The following is a 15,588-nucleotide window of genomic DNA, read 5'->3' as shown; positions in this document are numbered from 1 at the left end:
CATATTTCCTAATACGTCACTTCCTAAAGACGTTTCCTGTCAGTAATGGCGGCGACCTTGTGTGGGAAATTATTACCTAAAAAAGGTAATGTTGCGGTAATGCTACCTTTTATTTCATGCAGTATTTTCGCTGACTATTTAAAAAGTATTTTTCCTTAATTTGGGGTCTTCCATAAGTTACAGGCACATCGTTGCCAGCCAATAATGAGTTAGTATTTAAGAAAATCTATGATTAAGCCAGTAAAAATACTACGACTCAACATGGAATTATTTTACAAAGTTACCAAAATGTGCACCTGTCATTTAAATGAAAAATCAATTTTTGAACACACCTTCGGCGCCCTGTAATTTACGTCATTGTTGTAGAATTGGAACGTCAGCTGCACGAGTTTGCGTAATCAACAATGAAAAAAACGAATGAATTGTAATTTATAATATTTAGGTTGAGTGCATTTTGGTGAATTATTTTCCATTTGTTGTATCTCCACCTAAATTTCGGACATAATTATGTCTCGATAAAAAACAAACAAACACTTATCGTAATTTTCGAACTATAAGCGGCACTTTTTCCCCTCATTTTGAATCCTGCGGCGTATGGTGCAGCTTATTTGTTGATTTATTTGGGTTAATTAGTAACCATTTTTTGACAGAGGCGTCATAAGACTGAAAAAAATTAAATGAAATGAACAATAAAATGATCATTTTATAATGGGTAAAAAGTATTTTTCGAACAGATAATTTGCTTTGCATATTATTCTCAAAACAAAACAAAAAATAGGGGAGGGCAATTTTATTTTTCAAATAATTTTTTTCTTTGATTGAAAATTGTTTTTTATGATTGAAGCAACTTTCTAAATAATGGAAAACGATATGAACTTACTTTTTTTTCCTGCTGAAAGAAGAATTATCTTTTTTTTGGTGGGTTCCCTGTTTATATAGCAATAGAACAGACTTTTCTGTGGACCTTGCAAAATCTGTCAAAATCCAGTAAAACGGCCGGGAGCGAAGGGCCTTGCTCCGGTGAAAATGGATGGGAGAGAATAGGTTAATACTATAGGTAACACAGCAGCGTCATAAAACTGTCATAAGACCGTCATAATTATGACTTGACACTATCATGGGCATTACTGAATGCTTATGTCATTAAGTGTCATCCGGCAAATGATGTCACTTATGCCATTGATGTCCTGCTCGGATCTTTTACATCCATTCAAAAGTGAGATAATTTGCCGGATAACACTAAATAACATTTGTTATCAGCATTCATTAATGTTCATGACAGTGTCATGTCACATTGATGATTTTCTAATGACAGTCTTATGGCACCAATGTCAAATAAAGTGTTACCAAATACCATAACTAGCAATTAATGAAACCACTGGAACAGCAACTGAAGAAATAATTAGCACAGAATATGAATTTTATTGTTATTTACATCTGTAGTGCTGCAACGCATGCTAGGAGGCATGTTGGACGACAACAGTGTTGACAGCAGGTGGCAGCACAGGTTGACTGCCTCCCTCAAGGGTGCAGTGTTGGCCAAATGAAGCTTTTTGAAGCTTTGCAGCCAATTGGTTTAAAGCTTCATGGTGTTTCATTTGGTCTTATGACAGTCTTATGACGCCACTGACAAATAAAGTGTTACCGGTTAATATCTTTTGGTGTAAGTATCCCATAATACAATGAGGATAGCAGCGGCTTATCGTCCAGTGCGGCTCATCTACGTATATAGTCAGGTGCGCCTTATAGTTTAAAAAAAAAAAACGGTATTATTTGCATTATAATGGCTTTTATGATATATTTGGATGTTTAATGTTAATGTAATGTAAAATGTGTGTCTGATGTACTTTTTAAAATTTCCAAGCATTAATTTCAGCTCTTTTTATCAGATTTTTGCAAACTGTCAATAAAAAACACAAAACTAGCTAGTTATGTGATTGTATCTTTTTTGCAGGATGGCTCCCCCTGACTCAAAGCATCCGACACGGTTCCAAAGCCGTCACCCGCCATAGAAAACCGATGCACTTCCTCAAACAGAAGCTGATGGCCGTGACGGAGTACATCCCACCGAAACGGGGCCCTCCCCCTGGCGCGTATCGGCCGCAAACCCCTGTTTCCCAGGAGCAGGTAACGAAAGCCATCGCTTTCAATCATTTGTTTCGTAATTGTAGTGGATTTTTTTTCTTTTTAAAGCCATTAGTTTAAAGCCGTTGGTTCAAGTATCAAAAATGTTTCCTTGTGTTTAGGAGAGCCCCTTTACGAGGATGCTCAAGCGAGACCTAGCTGCAGTCTTCCAGGACTGCAAGATGGTTGCCGTGGTGCAGAACAACGGCTCCACCTCTGAAGACATGTTGATGCTGAAGAACAGGTTGCACAAGCACGGCATTAAGGTCAAGTTCTTCCCCAACGAGGTAAATAAATAAAGCTGCCAGAAAAATTGACTGTATAAACAAACAGTGCATAGTTCTTAATTTTCTAATCCAGTGGTTCTCGAAATGAAGTACGAGTACCACCGTTTGTTCGTGGGTTTAAAGGATTAAATGAAGTAAATGTTTAAATGACTTTTGTAATAAAAGTACAGTTGTATTCCATTTAAACTATAAAATATTCTTAAAAGAAGTGTTAGAATCTTGAAGAATAACTTTAAAGCAGTATAAGTAAGTACAGATAGTCCTCGGGTTACGAACGAGTTGATGACGTAACCCGAATTTCCACGTAAATCGGAATTAACCCGTTAAGTACACCTACAAAATAACTATCCAAAAAGTCCAAAGGTATTGTATTGTGGCGGTAAGACGTTGAATGGAGTCTCGATGCCGTGCTCGGCGGCTCGTGTGTCTCTTGTCACTCGCTAGGATCTCTGCTAACTCGGCCGGAACGCACATGGCTTTTAAGTGTCTGTGTCACGTGACTGTGACGTACAACATCTCCCACACACAAGTTCAGTGGGTGAATTATGTCATAATAAATGGTCACCACAGTATTTTGTTTAATGATGGATACACTGCCCTCTGGTGGCAGGGTTTGGTCTGGTTGGACTGTCGCCTTGCAGACTCGTCTGACATGGAAAAAGTAAAGCTGCGCTTTGGTTTGGCCCGCATGAGGCTGTAAGTTGTTTCAGCTAATATATGCTTCTGTATGCATTTGTTATTAAGTTTACAGCTACAGTTTATGGAGTTATGTGTGAGCGATTTGCTATGAGAATTGTAAATATGTTAGCATTCACAGCATTTAAGCTAGCAGACTTTTGTTAGGCAAATTAGACCAATCTACTAAATTTACATATTGATCAGACTAGATGGACGTTTGAACACCAATTGTTTTGTGTCATGTGTTTTATTGTTAAAATGCGTGTCATTTTGAACATAAGCGTACATATGTGTGTTACAGCTTTACAAATTGTCAAATTGAAAGGAAATAAAATACAAAAAAATGTACAAATTGAAGAAAGTAAAAGCTTCAAAAAGCACAGTTGCCTTGTTTTCTGTCTGTAAAGCTGAACAGCTTTGCGTTTAGTGGGGACAGAACAGGTAATATTCATATAGTAAAGTAAAAAAAATAAGATACTTTGGGGTACAATAAGGTCCTATTTACGTGACAAAAAACAAAAAAAAACACTGGAGACAAAATGGCGGACGAGACCCCGGCGTCGTAAGTCGAAATCGCATAAGTCGAGTGCGTCGTAACCCGAGGACTACCTGTAATTAAATAAACCAATAAATATATTACCAGTGTACTGCGGCTTATGTTATTAAGAGGGAAGACCCCAAACTTTTGAACGGTAGTGTATATAGTAGTATTATAAAAATAGAACATATAGTACTATTTAGTAATATATAACAGTATTTTTTCTGGATAATTTGACCTACTACGCTAACGTACCATATTGACCCGAATATAAGACGGCCCAAAAAGACTTTTTGAACACCAAATTAATTTTTATACAGAAAATAATGACAGTACATCTGAAACAAATGATTATAACAATATATTTGAGAGAAAAAGTATGTTATTTTACCTCATTCAAATCTTAATATCTGAACATTTAAATATGCAAACTAAAATGCAATCACACTCGTAAATGAATGGCTTCTGGTTTTTGAAATGTAAATCATGCAATTATGATAAAACAATAAAATTGCAATAACTGCATAAACCATATAAGTGAAGTCTATCTGTAATTGTAGTCTTGAAACAAATCTGAATAAGGAAAAACATTGCAATAAAATAATGCAATCTGGTTAAACTTGAGAGTAGCTGAGATCTATCATGACAGAACATCGCTTCAATGATATCTGGCGCCATCTAGCGTCGTGAATGGGTATAATGTCTAGACCGCGAATACAAGACGACCCCTACTTTTTCAGTCTTATTTCAATGCAAAAACCACCGTCTTACATTCGGGCCAATAAGTTTTTTTTTTTTTTTTTATATTAACTGCCATCGACAGTAATACACATCCTATTTACAGTGGGGAGTACAAGTATTTGATACACTACCGATTATGCTGGTTTTCCCACTTGCAAGCCATGTTGAGGTCTGTAATTTGTATCATAAGTTCTCTTCAACTGTGAGGGATGTAATGTAATACAAAAATCCAGAAAATCTCATTGAATAATTTTTAAATAATAAATTTGTATTTAACTGCATGAAATAAGTATTTGATACATTACCAACTAGTAAATGTTTCGGCTCTTAGTTCTTTTTTAAGAACCCCTCATGTTCTCCACTCATTACCGGAAGTAACTGCACCTGTTTGAACTTGTTACCTGTATAAAAGACACCTGTTCACATGCTCAAACAAACAAACAAACAAACTCCAACCTCTCCACAATGGCCCTAGACCAAAGAGCTGTGTAAGGACATCAGGGATAAAATAATAGACCTGCACAAGGCTGGGATGGGCTACAGGAAAATAAGCAAGCAGCTTGGTGAGAAGGTAACAACTGTTGAGCGATTATTAGAAAATGGAAGAAGTTCAAGTTGACGGTCAATCTGCCTCGTTCTGGGGCTCCATGCAAGATCTGACCTCGTGGGGCATCACTGATCATGAGGAAGGTGAGGGATCAGCCCAGAACTACACGGCAGGACCTGGTCAATGACCTGACGAGAGCTGGAACCACAGTCTCGAAGAAAACCATCGGAAACACATTATGCTGTCATGGATTAAAATCCTACAGCGCACGCAAGATCCCGCTGCTGAAGCCAGTGCATGTCCAGACACGTCTGAAGTTTGCCACTGACCATCTGGATGATCCCGAGGAGCAATGGGAGAAGGTCATGTGGTCGGATGGGACCAAAATTGAACTTTTTGGTCTAAACTCGGCTCGTCGTGTTTGGAGGAAAAAGAAGGATGAGTACAACCCCAAGAACACCATCCCAAATGTGAAACATGGAGGAGGAAACAGCATTTTTTGGGGCTGCTTCTCTGCCAAGGGTACAGGACGACTGCACCGAAATGAGGGGAGGATGGATGGGGCTATGTATCGCCAGATCTTGGCTGACAACCTCCTTCCTTCAGTGAGAGCCCTGAAGATGGGTCGTGGCTGGGTCTTCCAGCATGACAACGACCCAAAGCACACAGCCAAGGCAACTAAAGAGTGGCTCCGTAAGAAGCATCTTAAGGTCCTGGAGTGGCCAGCCAATCACCAGATCTGAACCCGATACAAAATCTATAGAGGGAGCTGAAAGTCCGTGTTGCCCGGCAGCAGCCCTGAAACCTGAAGGCTCTGGAGAAGATCTGCATGGAGGAGTGGGCCACAATCCCTGCTGCAGTATGTGCAAACCTTGTCAAGGACTACAGGAAACATTTGATATCTGTAATAGCAAACAAAGTTTTCTGTACCAAATATTAAGTTCGATTTTTGTGATGTATCAAATACTTATTTCATGCAATTTAATGCAAATTTATTATTTAAAAATCATACAACGTGATTTTCTGTTTTTTTTTTTTGTATTAGACTCCGTCCCTCACAGTTGAAGAGAACTTATGATACAAAGTACAGACCTCTACATGCTTTGCAAGTGGGAAAACCAGCAAAATCGGCATTGTATCAAATACTTGTTCTCCCCACTGTATTTGAACTGAGAGGATTAGTAGTTAATACTATCAATAGTAGGGTTGTGAGAAAATATCGAAACGGTGATATATCGTGATACTTTGTATCCCAAAAGGTTATCGATATGCTCCTGTCAAGAATCGAGATATCGTTTTAATTAAGTGTTAATGTTTTTAAAAAAAAAATTAAAAAAAAAAAAAGGGGAACTATCAAATTGCTACCAAAATCTTCCACCATAATAGTGCCTCAGTTAACTCTAAGGCTGCCATTGATGGTGCTCGACGCCCAATCCATTTAGAATGGGATTGTTCGTTCATTCAAAACCAGAGCATTCACAGTCATTCGGTCCGATTTTCGGGGCATTTACAGGTAATTTGCTGTTCATTTTAGGGCATTTACAGGTCATTCCTTTTGAGTTTGAGTCACTGCCTATTCATTTGGGTGATTCCGAGGTCACGTCCTGTTCTGTAACTCAAAATAAACAGGAAGTGACCCATAAAATACCCCAAAATCAACAGGAAGTACCTGAAAATCAACAGGTAAATGACATTAAATGGCCCAAAATTACCTCACTGCTTGTCATTGCTTATCATTGGCTGCCACTGAGGGCCATAGACGTTCAATCCGTTTAAGTGGGAGGGATGGCAGCGAATGAACGAATGTTCATTCTAGAGCTGAAACGAATGCTCGAGCAACTTGAGTAACTCGAGTTTAAAAACTGATCAGAGTTATTTTATTCACCTTGAGTAATTGTTTATTTTGACAGCTCTAAGCATCACGTTTTGCTCGGACTACTTTTAATGCAGGACAACGCGCTGATGTCACGTGCGTAGAGGAAGAAGCAAAAAAAAAAAAACTTACATCAGCCGACAAACGACGCCGACGTTGCTAAATAATAGCCCGCATGATGCTATGTTGATAGCAGGTAGCGTCTGATGAGTCTCATGGAGATCACATGTATGTTGAACTAGATGCGAAATGACAGACTCGGCCGCGTCTGGGCAGCGTTAGTAAACAGCCGCCATCTTAAAGCAGTAGAGCGCTAAGCGCTAATAAAGCGCGCTAAGCGCTAATAAATAACATTAATTTTACTGTCACTAGCTCACGTAACGTTAGCCCTGCGGAGGGCTAGGTTTCTATTAATTATGACTAGTGCTGCAACAAATAATCAATTAACTCGAGTATTCGATTAGAAAAAAATATTCGAATTAAATTTTGTTGCTCCGAGTATTCGTTTGATTAAAGTGGTGTTGTAATGGTTTATTTTGAAAGTGTTAGTATTAAGTTGTATTGATCAGGGTGGATATATTGCCCTCTGGTCTGCCTCATTTCACATGACTGAATCCAAGTGCTCCCTGTTAAGACCAACGTAAGCAAAGTTTTTTTTTTGAGCTAGTGTTTTTTTTAATGCATTTATAATTTAGTTTATAGGTATATTTGGCCGTTATTTGTGGGAATATGTGTCTGAACCATTTGTTAGGAGCATTGTAAAAAAAAAAAAAAAAAAGTTAGCATTTTATAGCATTTAAGCTAGCGGACTTTTGCTATGTAAGTTAGCCAATTGTTCTTTTGTTAGACACAGATCGTCATCTATTTGTTTTTGTATATCATTCGAGGCTCAGCTCAGGTATTTTAATTTTTTATGTTCCTTATCCGATTACTCGATTATTCGAACCAACTAGTTCATCGATTAATCGACTACTAAAATAATCGATAGCTGCAGCCCTAATTATGACCACTGTCGATGCGTGGCTAACGTGTCTTACATACAGGCTTTAACATAACATAGCGTTGTGGAGTGATGAGGGTTTAAAATAAAAACTCAATAATGCTAACTATCAATTTTAGCTCAGTAGTCATTGCTGGATAAAACACCAAGTAGCACTGGTGCCTAATGAGCTTTAATACAGCCTGCTCAAAATCCTATCAGGACTTACAGTTTAGACTAACTTCAAAGTTAACTAGAACTTAAAAATGGCTTGACACAAATAGAAATTCAATTGAAACACGTGGGGGAAAATCCTAACTTTTAAGTGATGTGTGTTATCAAGCGTAACAGCATTTTTAGGTATATATACAGTGGGGAGAACAAGTATTTGATACACTGCCAATTTTTTTTTAATAAGATCTAAAGGTTTTTTGAGTGAAAGCAGTAAATTAGTCTTTTTTTTTAATTCTAGTTACATCTGAGATGCAATTGTTGGCTGTTTTCAACAATACACATTGAAAATAAAGACATTGACTGAAAATGGTTCAAGATTAGATGAAATGTCTTGTTATCTCATGTATATTTATAATTGCTCTTCACCTAAAAATATATTTGTTTTATCCGATTACTCGATTAATCGATAGAATTTTTAGCCGATTACTCGATTACTAAAATATTCGATAGCTGCAGCCCTACTTCATTCGCTGCCACCCTCCCAGTTCAAATGGATTGGACGTCTGCTAGTGATAAACTCATTCCAATTCACAGCAGATTTTCTGTTTATTAGTTGTAAAAAATCCTACAATGATTTCCTGACCAATGTATCGATAATCGTTGTATCGCCATATCGTCGTTATCGTGAGCTTTGTATCGTATCGTGAGGTACCAAGAGGTTCCCGCTCCTAATTGATAGTGCTAGACGCCCAATCCGTTTTGACTGGGAGTGGCTTGCAGCGATCGAGGCAGCCAATGAGAAACGGTCTGTCGTGGACCATGGTTTTTATGACTTGAGAATTGCTCTTATAATCGATTGGATTAGCTCTTTCCGTGCCATTGACGACGGTCGATGTCCAATCATGTGGCGGCCAGTTATCCTGCTGTGAGTTGAAATTAAAAATGACAAAAAGAGCCACATGCTTGGACGTCTATCACTGTCAATGAGATAATTGTGGCTGCCTCACAATGACCTCATTTCTGCACTTGCTCGAGTGCAGGTGAAGCGATCCTTTATCCGTGGGAGCATCTATAGCAACATGGCGCCTCTGTTTATCGGACCCACGGTGCTTTTGGTCAGCGAAGAGCCCAAAGCCAAGGAAATGCTGTCCACGCTGCGAGTCAGTCCGCAGATGGTCCTATTAGGTAACTTATTTTTTTCCTTTTAAAAATAAACGAAAATTCATTATACTATTTTCCCCCGTTAGGAGCATGCATAGACGGCACTCTGCTGAGCGTACAAGGCGTGGCGAACTACGCCAGGCTGTCCAAGCTCGCCGTGGTTCAAGGCGAGCTAGCTGGCGGTCTTAGTGCGCCGGCGTCGCTCACCGCCAACTTGATGCGACGACATCCCGCTCATTTGACAGCGTTGCTGCGACAGTACGTAGAGCAGCAAGGTAAAGAGGCCTGACAAAAGGGACGTCATGTTATGGACGTGGCGAGGGAGTGCGCACTAAACTGCTGCCTTGATTTACATAGGTTTTTTTTATTATTATTATTTGTCGTCATGTTAATATTATTTTCATTAAAGGAGTTTTTTGACTGTTTCTTGGTTGGCTTTAATCTTCAGGATGCCGCATGGGCTCGATATTTGGAATCTGAATTACTAAACTTAAATTTGACATTCCTTAACCCTATAAGGTCCTAGCCCGTTTTGTCTGATTTTTCATGCCTTTCATGTTGCCTTTGTATGTCAAAGAAGGAATTGTTTACAATGGTCTGGTTGGGTCCTTTTTTCAGGACAACACAACCTCCATGGGCAAACTGTTGTTTTCTTCAATATGACCAACATTTTGGGCTCATAAATACAAAAAAATTTGAATTTTGTTTGTCAAAATTTGGGGAACACTTTACAGTAAGGAACCCCTAATTAACATTGGTTAATGCATTTTTAGACAATAACTCATGTTTAAGTACCATTACAATAATTAATGTAATTGATTATCTAGCATTTATTAATATATTAATTAACATGAGTTAATGCATTAGTTAATGCATTGGTTAATGCATAACCAGACAGTAACTAATGGTTTGGTAAAATTGAAAATATATATAGTCTCATATCGGTTTAGGGTTATGGTTTGTTAACTTAACATTTATAATTTCTTAGTTAAGGGACACATGTGCTACACTTTACAGTAAGGGTCCAAAAAGCATTCAGTAATGGTTCATAAAGGTTAAGGGGGGGGCTTAAGCATTTATAATTTCTTAGTTAAGGGACACATGTGCTACACTTTACAATAAGGGTCCAAAAACATTCAGTAATGGTTAATTAAGGTTAAGTAATACTTATGAGGTACGTTCATGTGACATAATACCATACTTAAGGCTAGGTTAGCATCACCCAAGGACTCAGAGAGCAATGTTTCTCATTTTAAAATAACAATCACTTCCTAGTACCAGTATACATTAATAACTATTTAGGACTCACAGAGAAATGTTTCTCATTTTAAAATAACAATCACTTCCTAGTACCAGTATACATTAATAACTATTTATTAATGCACTAATGTATATGTGAATCAATGTTAATTGATGTATTATATATATATTATATATTATAAGCTAACCTTAAGTATGGTATTATTTCACGTGAACGTACCTCATAAGTATTACTTAACCTTAATTAACCATTACTGAATGTTTTTTGGACCCTTATTGTAAAGCGTAGCACACGTATCCCTTAACTAAAAAAATTATAAATGCTTAAGTTTCCCCCTCTTAAACTTTATTAACCATTACTGAATGCTTTTTGGACCCTTATTGTAAAGTAGCACATCTGTCCCTTAACCAATAAATTATTAATGGTTAAGTTAACAAACCCTAACCCTATATAGGCCTATATATATTTTTAATTTTACCAAACTATTAGTTGCTGTCTGGTTGTGCATTAACTAATGCATTAACTCATGTTAATTAATATATTAATAAATGTTAGATAAGCAATAATATTAATTATTGTAATGTTACTTAAGCATTAGTTATTGTCTTAAAATGCATTAACTAATGCATTAACTCATGTTAATATATCAATAAATGTTAGATAAGGGATTAAATGAATTATTGTCATGTTACTTAAACATGAGTTATTGTCTAAAAATGCATTAACTAATGGTATTTAGGGGACCCTTATTGTAAATTGATAATATTACAAAAATTGTAATATTAATGTCCTATTGACAACCAAACATGTTCACGAACTGTTTTGAAGCTTGATTATATTGATCCAACTTGTTAGGATGAACATTCAACAGAAAATCTCCAAGTTGGAAGGATCCCTGTCGTTAATAGAATTAAAAACAAACAGTTAAAGTTTAAAGTCAAATGAAGTGGAAACCAGTAGAGTGATGACACCACAGGGGTAATATATTCACGCCTGGATGTACCAGTTAAAAATCGAGCAGCAGCAGTTTTCTGAGCAAGTTGCAGACGAGAAATTGAGAACTTTACAGAGGACACATTACTCAAATTGCCGCCTTCAATCTCAAACTTGGAATCCGAATTCCAAGTTTCGGTAACATTTCCCAACCTCTTGCGGTGGACCAGAACTTTCCTTCATGACTAATGAAGGGAATATTATCTTGTATTTACTGTTTGTATTACTCTAACACGCCCAATAAGAAATAAATAGCATTTATATCATAGTTTAATAAAAATCTGCAGAATATATTTGATATTATGAACAGTTGGTCTTGAAATGATTAGAATTTGCAGCGCCAAGACACGGGCAGATAAGGACAGAACAGATACAGGACGCCTTCTGACCACTTAAGCCCAACGCACATCATGCAGCTGACTGAGCAAGATTCACGCTGACAAGCAGGTGGTGGCCAAGACATCTACAAGTCCACATCTGCACCACCAAATCCGGCAATCAGCTCTTCTGGACAGTCCAGAAAAAATGGCTGGACATCTTGTCTTGCCATTGTTAGGTTTCTGAGTGAGTGGGGGACGGGCTCTAACCGAAGAGGGAAAAATCCCAGCCCTTATAGTGGTGCATCACGTGAGATCAGAGATGGTCAGTCCCTTACCTCAGATGACGAGCCCCTTGCCCATTGTTACACGTGTTTTGATACATGTTTTGCAATCACACATCACAAAAACGTCGAAGTGGCGAGGAAAACAAGGTAAAGGGGTTACACATGTTTTTCAATCACACATCACAAAGACGCCAAAGTGGCGAGGAAAACAAGGTTACAGTCATAAAAGGGAATCATCACAATATGCTAATACAGTCACAAGGGGAATCAACGCAATATGCTGATTCATTCCGGGTCATATTATATTTCTCCCATCACTAATGAACCGGATCTTTTGGACACCCAGAAAGGCTCACACCACTCTCCCTGGTTTAGCAAGCAAAAGCCTGCAGCACATTGGACTGGCGTGACGGGAAAAATAAACAAACCGCAAAATCAGCTGGATCCACAGTCCTTTTGCATACAATAGTTAACTGTATAGTGAAGGTGATGTCTCCCGTTAACATCTCATTCAAAAAATTGGATAAATATATCGATCGCTTCTGCACACATCCTAGTGGTCCTTTTCATTGTGGAGCATAAAATACTGCATCAAATATGAAATAAACATTCTTTTTTTGAGTCACAGGCACTTTAAGTGTTACAATATCTCTGCCAGCCCCTCTCTTGTCCGTTCGTCTGGGTCTGGAGGGCCCGTAAAAAAAATTCCAATTGCAACCCCCACACACATACACGCCGGACGATCATCTTGAGGGGTCCGTTGATAAATAATTGTCGATTAGCACCGCCCCACCCCCCCGTTGGACCCGGGGGGTGGGTCCCGTTTTATGTTCAGCACACCCGGGCCCTGTTTACATTTGTTCCACCACTTTTTCAGGGACACACACGAGTACTTGGGAAAAGCCATCAATCGCAGGTGACAAATGTTATTTTTGTGTTCTGTGGATTTACCAAAATGATCGGGAAGTGACCCAAAATTTCCCAAAAATCAACAAGAAGTGCCCTGTAGATGACACAAAAAACATGAATTGAACCTAAATCAACTAAAAGTGACCTGAAAATTCAGTTATCTACATTTTTTCAACACATTTTTTGATTGAGGACTACACAAATTTGATATAAACTTCATTTTGCTTTAAAATAAAATGCATATGATTTTATTTTGCGGGCGACACAAAAAGATGCAGTGGACTGGATCTGTTTATCATCGCTATCTGTGTAGAATGGTTTTATTATTTGCCCTGAGATTGACAACCTGAGAGTGTTCAGTTCGTGGAAAATGTGCACGTAAATGCCATAGAGAAGGTGAAGATGTCATTTAACACTTAGGTTTTAAATAAAGGTTCCTCGGCTGCACCTTACAACCAATCGCACTTTATTTTCAAGGACTCTTAAGGTGCATCCTTCAAGCTTGTTATTCTTTCATTGTGACATTTTGAGAGAACACACAATAAATATGATCCACACATTTAAAGAAAGCCGTAAGATTGGATCATTTTAACTGCCTAAATTGTAAGTACATTTAATTGCCAGTGTGAGCTGTGTGCTGGTCCAGAGAGAACAAAAACAGAAGATCAAACAAAGAGACTTTCATCAATGAGGCTGTGCTCTCTGCCGTCTTCTGTTTCATCCGAAACGCGTCTAGGAATCAAATCATTACTCAGAAATGACCAAGGCGAGGCACTTACAAATCTTCAGGGCTAATGGCTGGCGACAAGCTTTAATTTGAACCAAATGTTCTTTTTCGAAAAATACACACACAAAAAAATGGGAACGGAATGATTCAGAAAAATAACCAGAAAAAAAGACCAAGTCAAAAATCGTTCTTCAGGAACTGAGGCACATAAAAAAAAAATAATTTTTTGGGGCTAAAATATTTTTCATCTGTGTTAAAAGTTTTCTGTTACATTGTCATTTTTTAAAATAAAAATATTCTTTTCTGTGACGACTCACGAAGTCAAAATCTATTCTGTTACCAAGTTATCACGTTCTTACATGATAATTATCATGTTTTTACATAATAACGATCATATTTTCACATGCAGGGTGGCGTGCCTCAATGGTAATGTAGGCGTTCCCCGACTCAGCGGTTGTGAGTTTGATTCCCTGCCCTGATGACCTCATCTTAAGTATCCTTGAGCAGGATACTGAACTCCACGTTGCTCCTGATGCTGCGTCATGAGTAGGTAAATGAAGATATAGTATCAAAGAGTCCCTGGAAGGTGAAAAAGCATAGGTAGCATAGACAAGGATGTCAACATATTCACACTTACATATGATTTACATAATACTGTGAACTGTATGCTCCATCCTGCCTAATCATGTCTCCTTTTGACTCAACTTCCTTCCTCTATCTCCTTGGTTATCGGGCCCCCCACATTGTATCCATGGGTACATTAAATTAGCAGAGGCGGGGCTAGCGGACATGCAAGCCAGGCAGTTGCTTGGGGCTCCGGTTAATAAAGGGGTCCGCAAAGGCTGCCAAAATGTACTCCACAGAAGCAACTAGAATTGGCCATTTGAAATGACATCGGAGTAGCAACCCCCCCTTGTGAGGCTCTACCCCATTTTCCATAGCAAAATGCACTTGATGCTATCATTGGACCCTGCGTATTTCATAAGAAATGAAACTTAAGTGTGTAATTTTAAATAAGGGTGGTGTGGCTCAGTGGTAGAGTAGTTGTCCCCCAACCCAGAGGTTGTGGGTTCGATTCTTTGCCCTGATGAACTCGTCTAAGTGTCCTTGAGTAAGATACTGAACCCCACGTTGCTCCTGGTGCTGCGTCACCAGTAGGTGAATGGCGAGATAGTGTAAAGCGCTTTGAGCGCCTTGAAAGGTGGAAAAGCGCTATATAAGTATAACACCATTTACCAAGTCTTTATTATTTGGTGTTATTTTTTTATACTATTAAATGTTTCTCTGTTAAAATGGTGTATATATATCTGCCGACTTTATTTTTCTATTGTTGTGGCCTAATACATTGTTAACTTATTTATTGTCCATTGATGTGTGCAAAAAACACATTTTTGCTGTGTGTATGGGTGGGATGGGGTGCCCCAGGAGACCCTGGCAACGTCACTGATAGTTAGCTAATGATAGCACCACTATGTTCAGAGCAGTGTTGTTTTTAGCAGCCCTTTTAATTATCATCACAGTCTTAGTCTTTTGGACGATAATACTTATTAGTCTCAATCATATTTTAGTCATCTCAAAATGCGTTTGTCTAGTTTTTGTTGACGAAAACTCAAAACTAATTTCATCTAGTTTTAGTCGACGTTTACTAGTAATGTTTTCATTTGTAAAATTAAAATTTTTACTCCAAAAATAAAAAACTAAATAAAGGTTTCCAACTATTTCGAATGAACACTGACAGACAAGCACATACTGTAGCGTTTACAAGGACAACGCCAACTTGGTGATAAATCACACTCAGTAGGAATACAGCACATTATTTTCAATTAATTATAACCACCTGGATGCAACGAACTGTATGTTAAAAAAAAAAAAAAAAAAACTAATGCTAATGCTAATGCTAAAGCAAATGCTATGCTAATGCTACGAGTTACATTTAGTATGTGATGATCACTCAGCACAGACCTTTAAAGTAGGGCTGTCAAAATTATCACG

The 15,588-nt window shown here is 38.1% G+C and overlaps 1 protein-coding gene across 1 annotated transcript; it reads left to right on the top strand.

The window, feature by feature from the left end:
* The first annotated feature begins 7 nt into the window (after positions 1–7).
* On the top strand, positions 8–9,527 carry mrpl10 (mitochondrial ribosomal protein L10). Its single transcript, XM_057825174.1, has 5 exons — positions 8–85; positions 1,955–2,127; positions 2,247–2,411; positions 8,982–9,126; positions 9,189–9,527. The coding sequence occupies exons 1-5, from the start codon at positions 46–48 to the stop codon at positions 9,389–9,391; spliced, it is 726 nt and encodes a 241-aa protein (XP_057681157.1). The 5' UTR covers positions 8–45; the 3' UTR covers positions 9,392–9,527.
* Positions 9,528–15,588: the final 6,061 nt, after the last annotated feature.

This window comes from Corythoichthys intestinalis, chromosome 21, assembly GCF_030265065.1.
Source record: "Corythoichthys intestinalis isolate RoL2023-P3 chromosome 21, ASM3026506v1, whole genome shotgun sequence".
In the NCBI taxonomy this organism is placed as follows: Eukaryota; Metazoa; Chordata; class Actinopteri; order Syngnathiformes; family Syngnathidae; genus Corythoichthys; species Corythoichthys intestinalis.
This window is presented reverse-complemented; position numbering and strand designations above follow the sequence as displayed.